The 13,170-nt window shown below is 32.3% G+C and overlaps 1 protein-coding gene across 1 annotated transcript; it reads right to left on the bottom strand.

Moving 5' to 3' along the window:
- Positions 1-2,600: 2,600 nt before the first annotated feature.
- On the bottom strand, positions 2,601-13,170 carry LOC139487744 (uncharacterized). Its single transcript, XM_071272787.1, has 8 exons — positions 13,034-13,170; positions 10,633-10,747; positions 9,231-9,398; positions 8,527-8,601; positions 8,047-8,269; positions 7,542-7,750; positions 5,800-5,960; positions 2,601-4,718 (listed from the first exon to the last, which is right to left on the bottom strand). The coding sequence occupies exons 1-8, from the start codon at positions 13,064-13,066 to the stop codon at positions 4,467-4,469; spliced, it is 1,236 nt and encodes a 411-aa protein (XP_071128888.1). The 5' UTR covers positions 13,067-13,170; the 3' UTR covers positions 2,601-4,466.

Genomic DNA, 13,170 nt, shown 5'->3' with positions numbered 1-13,170 from the left:
AATATCCAACTTTCCCATTAGAGAGTTAAAATGAATAGATGATATCCAATTTTCCCATCGGAGAGTCCAAATGAATATGCAATATTCAATTTTCCCATTAGAGAGTCCAAATGAGTAGACGATATCCAATTTTCCCATTAGAGGGTTACAGATGAATAGACGATATCCAACTTTCCCATGATAAGAGTCCAAATGAGTAGACAATATCCAATTTTCCCATTAGAGGGTTCCAAATGAATAGACTACCAGTATATTCAATTTTCCCTTTAGAGAGTCCAAATGAGTAGGCAATATCTAATTTTCCCATTAGAGAGTTCCAAATGAATAGACCATATCCAACTTTCCCATTTTAGAGTCCAAATGAATAGACAATATCTGACTTTCCCATAAGAGGGTTCCAAATGAATAGACGATATCCAACTTTCCCATTAGAGGTGTAACACCACTAATTCGGACCCGGCCAGAAAGCACATACTAGAAAGTAGTACATATTTAACGCAAAATAGTTCCTACACATGAGTGTAACTTTCAAAATATGTAGGATATTTAGGTATTTTTGGCATCAAATGAAAGCTGAAGGACTGGTGATCATTGTAGAACACTTTTGGACTTTTAATTTTAAATATTAAATAAAGGGCTGCGCTTTAGCGCATGATACGCCCGTTGCTCTTTTAACTTGTCTTTTATGCTTTAAATGAATTTATATGATCAACTAGAAATATATATACAAATCAAAAGGGATGTTACATTAATATATTCACCAAAGTTTCATAAAATCCCCCTTTTTTAAGTATAAAAATTCTTTATTTAAGAAAACCTAAAATCTAAAATTTATAAAAATGGAAAGGGAGCTTATGTCAATAGATATAAACAATTTATCAAAGTTGCATAAAATTTTGTGAAAGTGTTAGTTATTGTCCCAAAAATTGGAAAATCCCCCATTTTTTAAGCATAAAAAATTCATAACACGGAAATGTAAAATCTGAAATTTATAAAAATTGAAAGGGACCTTACATCAATAGATATAAACAATTCACCAAAGTTTCATGGACATTGGTGAAAGCCTTTTTAAGTTATTGTCCGAAGTGTTCAAAATCCCCCTTTTTTTTATGAATAAAGCCCCATAAATCCAAAACTTAAAATCTGAAATTTATAAAAATTGAAAGGGAGCTTACATCAATAGATATAAACAATTCAACAAAGTTTCATGGACATTGGTGAAAGCCTTTTTGAGTTATTGTCCGAAGTGTTGAAAATCCCCCTTTTTTTATGAATAAAGCCCCATAAATCCAAAACTTAAAAACTGAAATTAAAAAAAAACGAAAGGGAGCTTACGTCAATAGATATAAACAATTTACTTAAGTTTCATGGACATTGGTGAAAGCCTTTTTGAGTTATTGTCCGAAGTGTTGAAAATCCCCCCTTTTTTTATAAATAAAGCCCCATAAATCCAAAACTTAAAATCTGAAATTAAAAAAAAACGAAAGGGAGCTTACGTCAATAGATATAAACAATTCACTTAAGTTTCATGGAAATTGGTGAAAGTGTTTTTGAGTTATTGTCCGAAGTGTGGACGACGGACGGACGGACAACGGTATACCATAATACGTCCCGTCTAAAAGACGACGGGCGTATAAAAACACTGCACTAAATTTTAAAAAGAGGGTACATTTTGTCTGTTTGTCAGATCTGAAGTACCTGTTTTGGTATATCCGAAGTTCTGGGAACCAGTTCTTCTACTGTGGATTCATTTATTTTCGTGGGTACCAATTTTCGTGGATTAAGGAAAACCTGCATGTTCGTGGATATTTAATTTCGTGGTTTTGCAGATGTCTGATTACAAGCCTATATAAAATATGTCATTCGTTGAACATTTAATTTCGTGGTACACTTGTACCCACGAAATCCACGAAAATTAGTATCCAACGAATAATAATGAATCCACAGTATATGCCACTAAAGGTATGTTGATTTTTTCAGTAGAAGACACCATTAAGTGTTGCTTTGACATGCAATGATTGCCACTTTATTTGAACTTAAAATGAAAGAGGTGTGCCTGGTTGAAATGGAGGAATTTTTCATAGAAAGTAATGGGACCATGAATTAGTGGTGTACTTCCTAGAGAGTCAAAATGAATAGATGATATCCAATTTTCCATCAGAGAGTCCAAATGAATAGACAATATCAACTTTCCCATAAGAGGGTTCCAAATGAATAGACGATATCCAACTTTCCCATTAGAGAGTCAAAATAAATAGATGATACCCAATTTTCCATCAGAGGGTCCAAATGAATAGACAATATCAACTTTCCCATAAGAGAGTTCCAAATGAATAGACAATATCCAAAGTTCCCATTAGAGGGTCCAAATGAATAGATGATATCAAACTTTCCCAATAGAGGGGCCAAATGAATAGAGGATATCCAACTTTCCCATTAGAGAGTCCAAATGAAAAGACAATTTCCAATTTTCACATCAGAAAATCCAAATGAATCAGACTACCGGTATATCCGACTTTCCAATTAGAGGGTTTAAATGAATTGACAATATCCAACTTTTCCCATTAAACTATTGGTTAACATAAAAACTATATTCAATATCCAAATTCAGCATTTATTTATCTATACTGTAATTTCAATAAGATATGATTATGTAAACAACAACTAGATCCCATATTCAATCATTAAAAAACATGTACATGTACATACATTTCAAAATTTACAGTTTTGTTTCAATCAAACATGGAATGTACCATTATCTCACCACACTTATTTGGCTTCTCCTTTATACTGATGATATAATGGTGTCCTTAATGAGCTAAGACTTTAATAAACAAAGTATAAAAGGTTGTTAAACTTAAAATTCTGTCACATTAACATACTTTTATTAGGCAGCGACTTTATCCCATTTAACAAATCTGCATAAATAAAATTGAGAATAAAAATTGGGAATGTGTGAAAGAGACAATCCGACCAAAGAGCAGAAAACATGTTTGCCTATATTTCCATGCACCATGCAATACAAATTCTCAATACATTTTTTAGGATAAATAATGATTGGTTATAGTCGGAACAAAGAAAGGTGACCCTTTTTTGCAATTTACATCAATAGCAGGAAACACAAAACTATAACTACAACAACACACTATATATTTTATATTTTCGAACAACAACATAGATCTTTAATGAAATTATCATACATGTATGTACAAGCATATCTTAAAAGGTTCACCACAAGTTCCACTGTTTCAATGTACATGTTGGAATTTAACTGTTCTTAAGGTAAATCTGATTTTCTTTTTTCTTTTTTGAATTCTAACAACTACTTTTGCAAAAGTGATGAAATTTGCTGAAGCATTTTGCATTAATCAGTGTGCATTTCACAAAAGAGACTTACTTTTTTCCTTGCATTTCAGCTTGCATATAATGAATTTTCAAGAAAATTCTTTGTAGGTTACTTTGAACACATGATTTTATCAAAATCACAGCAAAGAAAGTAATCGCCCAGAGGTTGTCCCTTTCATTAGTTGTCCACTCACTGATTAAATTCCTACTGTGATATGCCAAAGCCTACTGAATGAGCACAGTAATTTCATATAAAAATAAGAATATGTGGTATGATTGCCAATGAGACAACTCTCCACCTCAGACCTTACGATGTAGACATTCAGAGCTGTGCACGATGTCTCAATGGCATTTATCCCATACCCCTTTTTATGCACATTTACAATTTTTAAACAAATAAATTTAACAAAACTCATATATTTGAATTAATAATCTCATAGATTTATGGCAGGATAACTTCTATCAAAGAAAAAAAATGTTTTCCACCAGTGTTCAAACATTGTATTAATTCAGCACTATTATTTATATCTGCACCAAATATGCCCCAACTTAAAAGAATACTACATTGAAGTATACATAATTATATCTAATCAACAAACATTTTCAACAAAAGTTTTTGGTTTTTAAGTACATGTTTTATTTCCTAAAAAACTACACTAACTATTACAAAATATTCCAGAAAAAGAACACTAAGCCAGGTGAATTTTGATAGCACTACAAATTCTGGTAGTAAGGCTCTCAAAGACAATTTTTCTAAAAAAAGAGCTAAAAAAACATCTTACATGATTTTGCTAATAAAAAAATCAGCAGACAAACTGTTTTAGGTAAAACATACACTACATTACTATTTGCAAAGATAATATGTTTTACCCTATTCACCTTTAAACAAAAGTGTGACTAGCATCTCAAGAATCAATACTTTAGCTTTTGTGACAAAATGGTTGACTTGAATAAAAGTTATAGCTGACAATCTACAAATTGTCTACAGACAGACAAAAACACCCAACACCTTACAATATAATGACTGGTACATTAATGAAGCAGCTATGTTAAACAGGAAGATAAAATGGGTTTTGGACTAGTGACCATAACATATTCATTGGAATATTATAGTAAACAAGTTAATTCTGTTTGACTTTCTTTTGTGTTGTTCTAGGAAGGCTGTATGATTGTGTCATAATCTGGAAAAACCAATAAAATCCAAATGTACAAACACCACAAATAACTGCAATATATTCAGCATGGTTAGGAAATTTTGTTCCACAAATTGTATAATAATCTGTGCCAGGCTTTGGTAAATTCTTCACACAGTGGAAGTCAAAAATGGCTTCGTCATAGTGGTCCAAACATAGATATTTATTCTTTGCCAACACCTGAAATACAAAAAAATAAATATAAGACATATATTCTAAGTTAGTGTGCCATTTCACAGTCTTCTCAAATAGATCTTTTTAACGAACAAGCCCAAAAATAAGTCTTAGATACAATTTCTTTAAACTCCTATGACTTACGAAGCCTTTTTGCAGGAAAATTCTTCCAGGTGACAACCTTTTTACTGGCCATGGCATTAGAGCTTATTTTGATGTCCTTGGTTGTATAATATGCAGACTCTAAATAAAGGTTATTAATATTATTATCATGGGTAATCATGAAGACTGCTCTCACAATAACAATAGGCAAAAAACATACAGCCCTGGTTGCACAACCATTTTCTATGTTTAGTGGACAGTGAAATTATGGTCAAAACTCTAATTTGGCATTAAGATTAGAAAGATCATATCAGAAAGAACATGTGTACTAAGTTTCAAGTTGTTTGAACTTCAACTTCATCAAAAACTACCATGACCAAAACTTTTACCTGACGCGGGACAGACAGATGAACAGACTGATAAACATAATGCCCCTAAGTAGGGCATATAAAATTCTGTTTTTTTCAACTGTTCTACTTATTTTTCTTTGATTAGAATATTCAAATATTGAATTTATTCATTAAAATTTATGTACTAAGTTTTCAATAAGTCTGTCTCAGAATTGTCACAAGATTATTTTTAAAATACAGTGCTTATTTTAATTAAGAAGAACAATTGCAGACAAATTATAATTACAATAGCATATCTTAAAAATTAATATGAGGTATAAAACATAAATTCAGACAACTTGGCGGCCATCTTGGTTGGTTGGCCGGGTCACAGGACACATTTTTAAACTAAATACCCCAATGATGATTGTGGCTAAGTTTGGTTTTAATTTGGCCAAGTAGTTTCAGAGGAGGAGATTTTTGTAAAAGTTAATGAAGACGATGGACGACGGACGCCAAGTGATGAGAAAAGCTCACTTGGCCCTTTGGGCCAGGTGAGCTAAAAAGTGAGAAGAATAATATATATTCAACAAGAATAATAATAATATATCATCCCCTTTTCAAGGTAACATAATAGTTAGAGATTTCAAACTTACATGACCAAATGCTGTATAGACTGGTACAGTTTCCTGACAAGCTCCTACTGGTTCGTGGAGACCTGTGACTACATTATTCTCTGGTTTAGATATGAATACAAGGATGACATAGAATCCATAATGCAGGATTAAATGAAGCAGGATCTCGCTGTTGTATTTATCTAAAATAAAATTCTCTAGGTTAATCAAATAACATGTGATATATTTATAACATAGTCTATGTTGTTCATTACATTAAGTTAAGCCAAAACATTTATGTGATATAATACACAAATGTAATCATACCTTTTATGTCATTATTGATCATGCCATCATATATCTGATAAACTTACCACAGTGTAAATAAAAACCAGATGCTTGCAGGGCGCAGCTTTATACGACCGCTGAGTTCGAACCCTGAACAGTTGGGGCAAGTATGGACACAACATTCAAACTTGATACAGCTCTGAATTTGGATTGTGATTAAATAGTTGACACAACATAGGTTTCTGATACAGAATGAATGTGGTCTAAGAACTTAAACTTAAAAACTTATAAATTTTAAATTGGACATTTACCTATTATGGTCCAATATCCAAAATCTAAATACATGGTTAGATTCAGAATATCAAAGAACAACAAGAATTCAATTTTTGATGAAATCAAATAAAGTTCAATTTTGGACCCTTTAGACCTCAATGTGGACCAATTTGATAACCGGGCCCAAATGTCAAAAATCTAAATACATGGTTAGATTCAGCATATATAAAAAAAAACCCAATATTTTCAATTTTTGTTGAAATCAAACAAAGTTTAATTTTGGACCCCGATTTGGACCAACTTGAAAACTGGGTCTATAATCAAAAATCTAAATACATGTTTTGATTCAGCATATATCAAAGAACCCCAAGGATTCAATTTTTGTTGATAGCAAACAAAGTTTAATTTTGGACCACGATTTGGACCAACTTGAAATCTGGGCCCATTATCAAAAATCTACTTTTACTTATACTAAAGTTATTGTATGAAAACCAAGAAAAATGCTTATTTGGGCCCTTTTTTGGCCCCTTATTCCTAAACTGTTGGGACCAAAACTCCCAAAATCAATCCCAAGCTTCCTTTTGTGGTCATAAACCTTGTATTTAAATTTCAAAGATTTCTATTTACTTAAACTAAAGTTATAGTGCGAAAACCAATGTGTCTTCGGACGATGAGGAGGACGATGAAGACGATGCCAACTTCATACCAATATACGACCGCAAATTTTTTTTGCGGTCGTATAAAAATACATGGAAGATTATTGTATTATCAATATCATATTTTAAGGTATGTATAACTTTTTTCATTAGAGCCCCACTGATGATTCTTGTATAGATGAAACACTTGTATGGCATACCATTTATGCCATTTATAACCTGGTATCTGTAATGCTTTTTTTTCTCAATTATTGTTTAGTTTGACCCCTCTAAATTACATAAACCTGTACCTGTTAATTCAGACCAGATTTTCAAACAATTTTTAGGTATATATATGTAAGACTCTGAACTGTGATGGTAATCCCAACCATGTTGGTCAAACTGAGGTGCGATGGTTGGATGCTGTAGTGCATTTTTTTATCACACTGAAGTGCAATGGTGGTATTGTTACGCTATCTTGTTGATAGCTATGCCCAAGTGCAATGGTGGTAACCCTGAAGTGAGATGAATGGTCTACACTAATTATACATTGTATAATCTACTTATGACACAATGTACGGTACTTACTTTTCCTATCAGTTGGTTTGTTTTCAGATTTAGATCTGTCTGCTGACCATATGATCATAACATAGAAAGCAAACAGCAGAGCAACACAAACTTCTGAGTGTAGTTTGTTGGTATCGTGGAGAGGATGGTAAATTGGTAAGAATTGTAAAACTCCTAATGGCATACCAAGAAGTCCAGTTAATACACATGTGATAAACTCCTTAGAAAAACTGAAATAAAAAAAATACTCTAGCTATTAATGGTATTTAGTTATTTGACAAGAAAGACAGATTTAACAATTGCGAGATACAGATCTATAATAAATGTCTAGCCTTTTTTACTTAACAAAAGGCTCTACACATTAACTTGTACCTCAAATATCCTAGATTTAAAACAAAATAACATGTACACTGTGGTGATAGATTATATTCTCTTGCTACCATCTAAAATCGATTTTTCATGATTTATTAAATAGCAAATACCAAAATTTGAAGGATCAATAAAGAAAACTCAAAATCTTACTCACCTTGATGAGACCCATTTTTCTGTTTGATTATCCAGAAGTTTTCTTATTCCATGGAAAACAAATGTGAACCCACATGCAAATGTTGCATGGAAGTAATAGCTTGTCCACGGCACCCAATAATGACGATCGTAAATGTTAGGATCAGTGTCATGCCAGGTCCACCATAACGACTTTATACCCATGATGTCATAAGGCAGGTCTATCAATACAACTGATACACCAACTGCAATATAAAACAAAACAAAGTAAGAACACAGGGTATGAGAAATAAATGTGATTAATATTGTGTCAAATCTCTCATTAGAAAATCGATTATTTTATGATTATTACTGCTTACATCAAACATTATGACAGCATAGAGATGAGAGAAATCAAAGCATCTTTTGCTCTTCTAGCAGATTATGATACAAAAAAAATACTTTGTAAAAATAAAAAGTACTGGTAATAGAATCTGTCAATGTTATTCTAGTTTTAACAAACCTGCAAATGGTTCTCCCCACCAGGGTAACCTCATGTGTGACACTGCTACTGAGGCTGTATATATAAAGTAGGGATCTGAAATTAAGGGAAAGTACAGTAATGTATTACAATGAAACAAACAAATAATATTCAATCTCATCTCCCTTTTCAAGTTGTGATGCAAAGAAATTGTTTTTGTGAAGAATAATGACTGATTTACCTGAATTACTGGTACCGGTAGATAGTAGTCTGTTTATGTATCAATGCACTTCAGTCCTGACTTTGCTTGCAAAAAAAAACAAAACAAAAAACAACTTTTTAAAGACTACACTCCTCCTGAAATACATGACATAGTTTCAGTATAATCCATTTAGTTACTGTAAATCCACGTAGTATGCAGCTGTAAACTTTATAATGAAAGGACTGATAAAACATTGTTTTAAACCTGCAAAGAGTTGTAAGGAACCATGCCTCTCACCTTCCATTGCTGTCAGAGTGTCAGTTTTAAGGTGTAAAGGTGATTGCATTTTATATCAGAAAAATGAAAGAAGAAAAAAGAACACATAATTGCTGAGTGCTGTCTTGATAATTAAGATTATGACCAAAATAGTTTGGCAAAGTTATTTATATTTAAAAATCTTTTATAAAAATGAGACTGGTAAAAAAACAAACACATGAACATTTAGATTTTATTTCTGTTATTGAAAGTTATTTTAAACACTTACATATTAAAGCGATGTATAATGGAAGCCTGAGTCCGAGGAAGGTTACTACACCTTGGGCATGCCAGAAATTATCAATATCTGGTATGAAATAAGAAACACATTCCACTGTTATTCCATGGAAAAGAGTTGCCAGCCATAACCATCTAAATCGACCACCATTTCTTAAAGCTGAAATAATCAAAATAGAAAGTTATTTCTTATGAATCTGAATCATAATTTTAGAACAGATTAATACATTTTTAACATGTGATTTAACAAAATGTTCTTCAATCATACACAACATATGATCAACAGAAAGCAAACCAACAAATTCCGGTATATTTACTTGTAGTAATATAATTGAAGCACTTAAATGTAAATATGTTAATGAACAACAAATCTAAATATATGTTTAATTTACTATTGCCTTTTTCTAAACTCCGGTGATTTATATAGCTGCCTTCAAAGTGTGTCTTTCCTTGAAGAAAATATGGTTACCAGTAAAATAAAAATAAAAATATTTAAATGTTTTGGGGTTGCTATCTTACTAAATAACATTTACCAAACATATCTTTTAAAGGTTTTCAGTCGTATGTAGTGTACTACAACTTTTAAATTGTGACAGTACATATTTAATGTTAAATATAATTTCTACCCTTGCATCAATTGTAATAAGATAAATCTCCTCTCAAATTCCAAATAAGACACTTTCTCATTAAATGTTTGATCATCTCTCCAGAGACAGGAGAAACAATCACATCAAACAAGATACAATGGTGCATCTCTACAGAAACAGGAGAAACAATCACATCAAACAAGATACAATGGTGCATCTCTACAGAAACAGGAGAAACAATCACATCAAACAAGATACAATGGTGCATCTCTACAGAGACAGGAGAAACAATCACATCAAACAAGATACAATGGTGCATCTCTACAGAGACAGGAGAAACAATCACATCAAACAAGATACAATGGTGCATCTCTACAGAAACAGGAGAAACAATCACATCAAACAAGATACAATGGTACAATTTGTTTCTCTAATAATTATCTATGTAGTTCAGCTATATACCTATTTTTTAATGATTTGAATAGAGATCATGTTGATCCTACATGTATGTGATGTCATCTGGCATGGTTGCCTTTTTTGTGACATCCTTATAGCGAAAAAAAAATCAGGAGACAGCTAGAATATTGACTTCATAACAGAATATATACCAAATGAACATGATGAAGAACAGCGATCAAGAAATCCCATATTGATTAAAAAAGAAAATCAACCATCAAGGGAAAGTATAAACATAAAAAAGTAGAGAGGTATATTTATATATAAAGTCTTATAAGTTTTCATTTATAAACATGTTCATTTGTACAAATGTAAGCATTACTTCTGTAAACCAATCATATTTACACTTACCATGTATGAGGGTTAACAGAGTTCCTGTAAAACAAACTATTTCTACTCCAAGGAAAGAAGCATGTTTCTCTATGGTATCATATGGATTTCTGAACTGCACCCACCAATCAAATCCCTGAAAAAAATAGCTTCAACCTTAATTGGGTTACTTTTAAAGGTACATCTACAGCAAACTAGCTACTAAATCAAGTAATTGAAAACCTAGATCATAAGCAAATGGTCCAGCTCGCAATTATTCTTTTAAAGGATTTAAAGTATTCAATACTCTTTTAAAGGAATTTATTGATGCATCGCATATTGCTTACTGAGTACATGTAAGTCATAAAATTTTCTCTAAATGTGGTAAAATCGTCTTTGTTAAAGAACACAATGTATTTCCCTATCATTCCAGTATATTCTTTTTCCTAAAAGAGTTATTTTCCCTTAAATGGCTTAGTTAAAAAAAAATGATTCTAAAGCACAAATGTTTGGTATTTGTTTAAATATTTGGATTAATGCAATAAATCAGCAAGTTTTCTTCATATAAATAAACAGTCTTACCAATAAATCTCCACATATGTCTACAAATTTGCAGATTTGGGCAAATAACTAGACTGATTGTGTAATGCAATATTACAATCCAAGATGGCGGTATACCATGAATCTCCCTTAAGCAATTCAAGCAGTTGTTTAATCCACAGTTGGGTAAAAAAAGTAATTTAATCATTGTTTTACAGATTGGTTTTTTTTCTCTGCATTTCCTGTCTAGTTGTATGGAATAAAAAAACATTGACACCATTCTTATAGCCTATGTTTACCAGTTATGTGCAGTTGTCATGAAATAGAGGTTCCTTTATGTTAATTTGACACGAGTTCCAATACAACTTATTGCTATTTGTCTGCCATCTGAACATCACAAATGTTTGTTTAAATTTTGACATACACCAAAAAGGAAAAGTGATTGTTGCATGATGTATATAGTTCAAGTGGCACAGATTATCAGGTCAAGAGGTACAGACACCCAAATATCAATAAGGTCTGTAAGAACAAATATAATGTATGGCCCCATTGTTTGTAACAAAGTTTCCATTGGAACTTCTGTAACGTGCAACAAATATATATAGCTGCAGAACCCTAGCTCTAATGTCCTTTTGATATTTTTTGATAATTTTGACGCTGTAGTCTAGAGCTCTTTCATAAAATTTAAAAAGGACCATTCGAGTTACCGTTCTGCAGCTACACATAAGACTTATATATACTAATAAATTACCTCAGGTGCTGAATTAACCAGGTACTGATTTGACTAGTTGTTGAAATAGACTTTGTACGAAGGTCCTTATTAGGGTATCTCCATTACAAATAAATGTTAAAATTCTTGCAAAATGACATTATTGGGAATTTTTGGTGCAAGACAAAAAATATGTAAACTTTCTTTAAAGGGAAAAAAAATCAAACGTTTCTGAAGAATCACGTTAATCTTTTTCCAAAAAAACAAAAGAGGGGGTAGGAGGGGTCCTGATACCAATATGTGGGCTTAAAAAAATGAAATCCAGAATTTAAAGAAATTTAAAACCTGACATCCCGAAATTTGAAAAAAAGAATTAATGTACCAGATCCTGAAATCCCGAGCTGAAAAACACCTGATCTCGACGTCCCGAAAAAGGTCCTGCCCCCTTCTAGTAATGCTATTTACCTTTTTTAGCATCAAATTGGTTAAAACTTTACAGTGATTCATCAAAAAATCCTTATCAGAGGTCTCGAATAATTATTGCAAGCATTATTTTAGGGAATAAATACACCTTATCGCTGTTTGTCCACCATTACTGGATCACAGGTTCCCGAAAAATTTTGACGTCATAAAACAAAATATCTGACGCCACAATGGAAAAGTGATTGTTGTATGCGTCAAAAGTTTAAGCGGCCAGGTCGGCCGGCCGATAAGGTGTAATAATGACAATACACCTTATCGCTAATCCCGGCTGACCCGGCCGCTTGAACTTTTGACGCATACAACAATCACTTTTCCATTGTGGCGTCAGATATTTTGTATTGTGACTTCAAAATTTTACGGGAACCTGTGTGATATCCAGTAATGGCGGACAAATAGCGATAAGGTGTATGTGATGCGTAAAAATCAGTTGATATCCTTATTGTCAAAAAAAAAAGTGTACATTTTATCGTCATGCACCAAAAATTACCGTTACATCATTTGGAAGATTTGTTTACCGTTATTGCTCAAAAGGCAACCCAATTACTAGTACTACCCTACTATAAGTGGTGCCGATTTGACCAGATGCCGAATTGACTAGAATTTTAGAAATCCAAAATTTCTTTACTCGGTCTCTGGATCGGACATGTAGACTCATTTATAAATAAAACTACATTCAATACAACCAATTTTCATTTGTCTTTTGTCTCTCACCTTCAATTCTGACACATTAACGTGTTTTGCCATGCTAAGCAGGGGCCAGATCCACAATAATATCGGACGAGAATCGGCGCAAAGTTCGCAAAGTTCACTAATTAGTCCGACTTTTTACGAACATAGTTTTCGAATTA

The sequence above is a fragment of the Mytilus edulis genome, chromosome 9 (genome assembly GCF_963676685.1).
Source record: "Mytilus edulis chromosome 9, xbMytEdul2.2, whole genome shotgun sequence".
NCBI classification, from domain to species: domain Eukaryota; kingdom Metazoa; phylum Mollusca; class Bivalvia; order Mytilida; family Mytilidae; genus Mytilus; species Mytilus edulis.
This window is presented reverse-complemented; position numbering and strand designations above follow the sequence as displayed.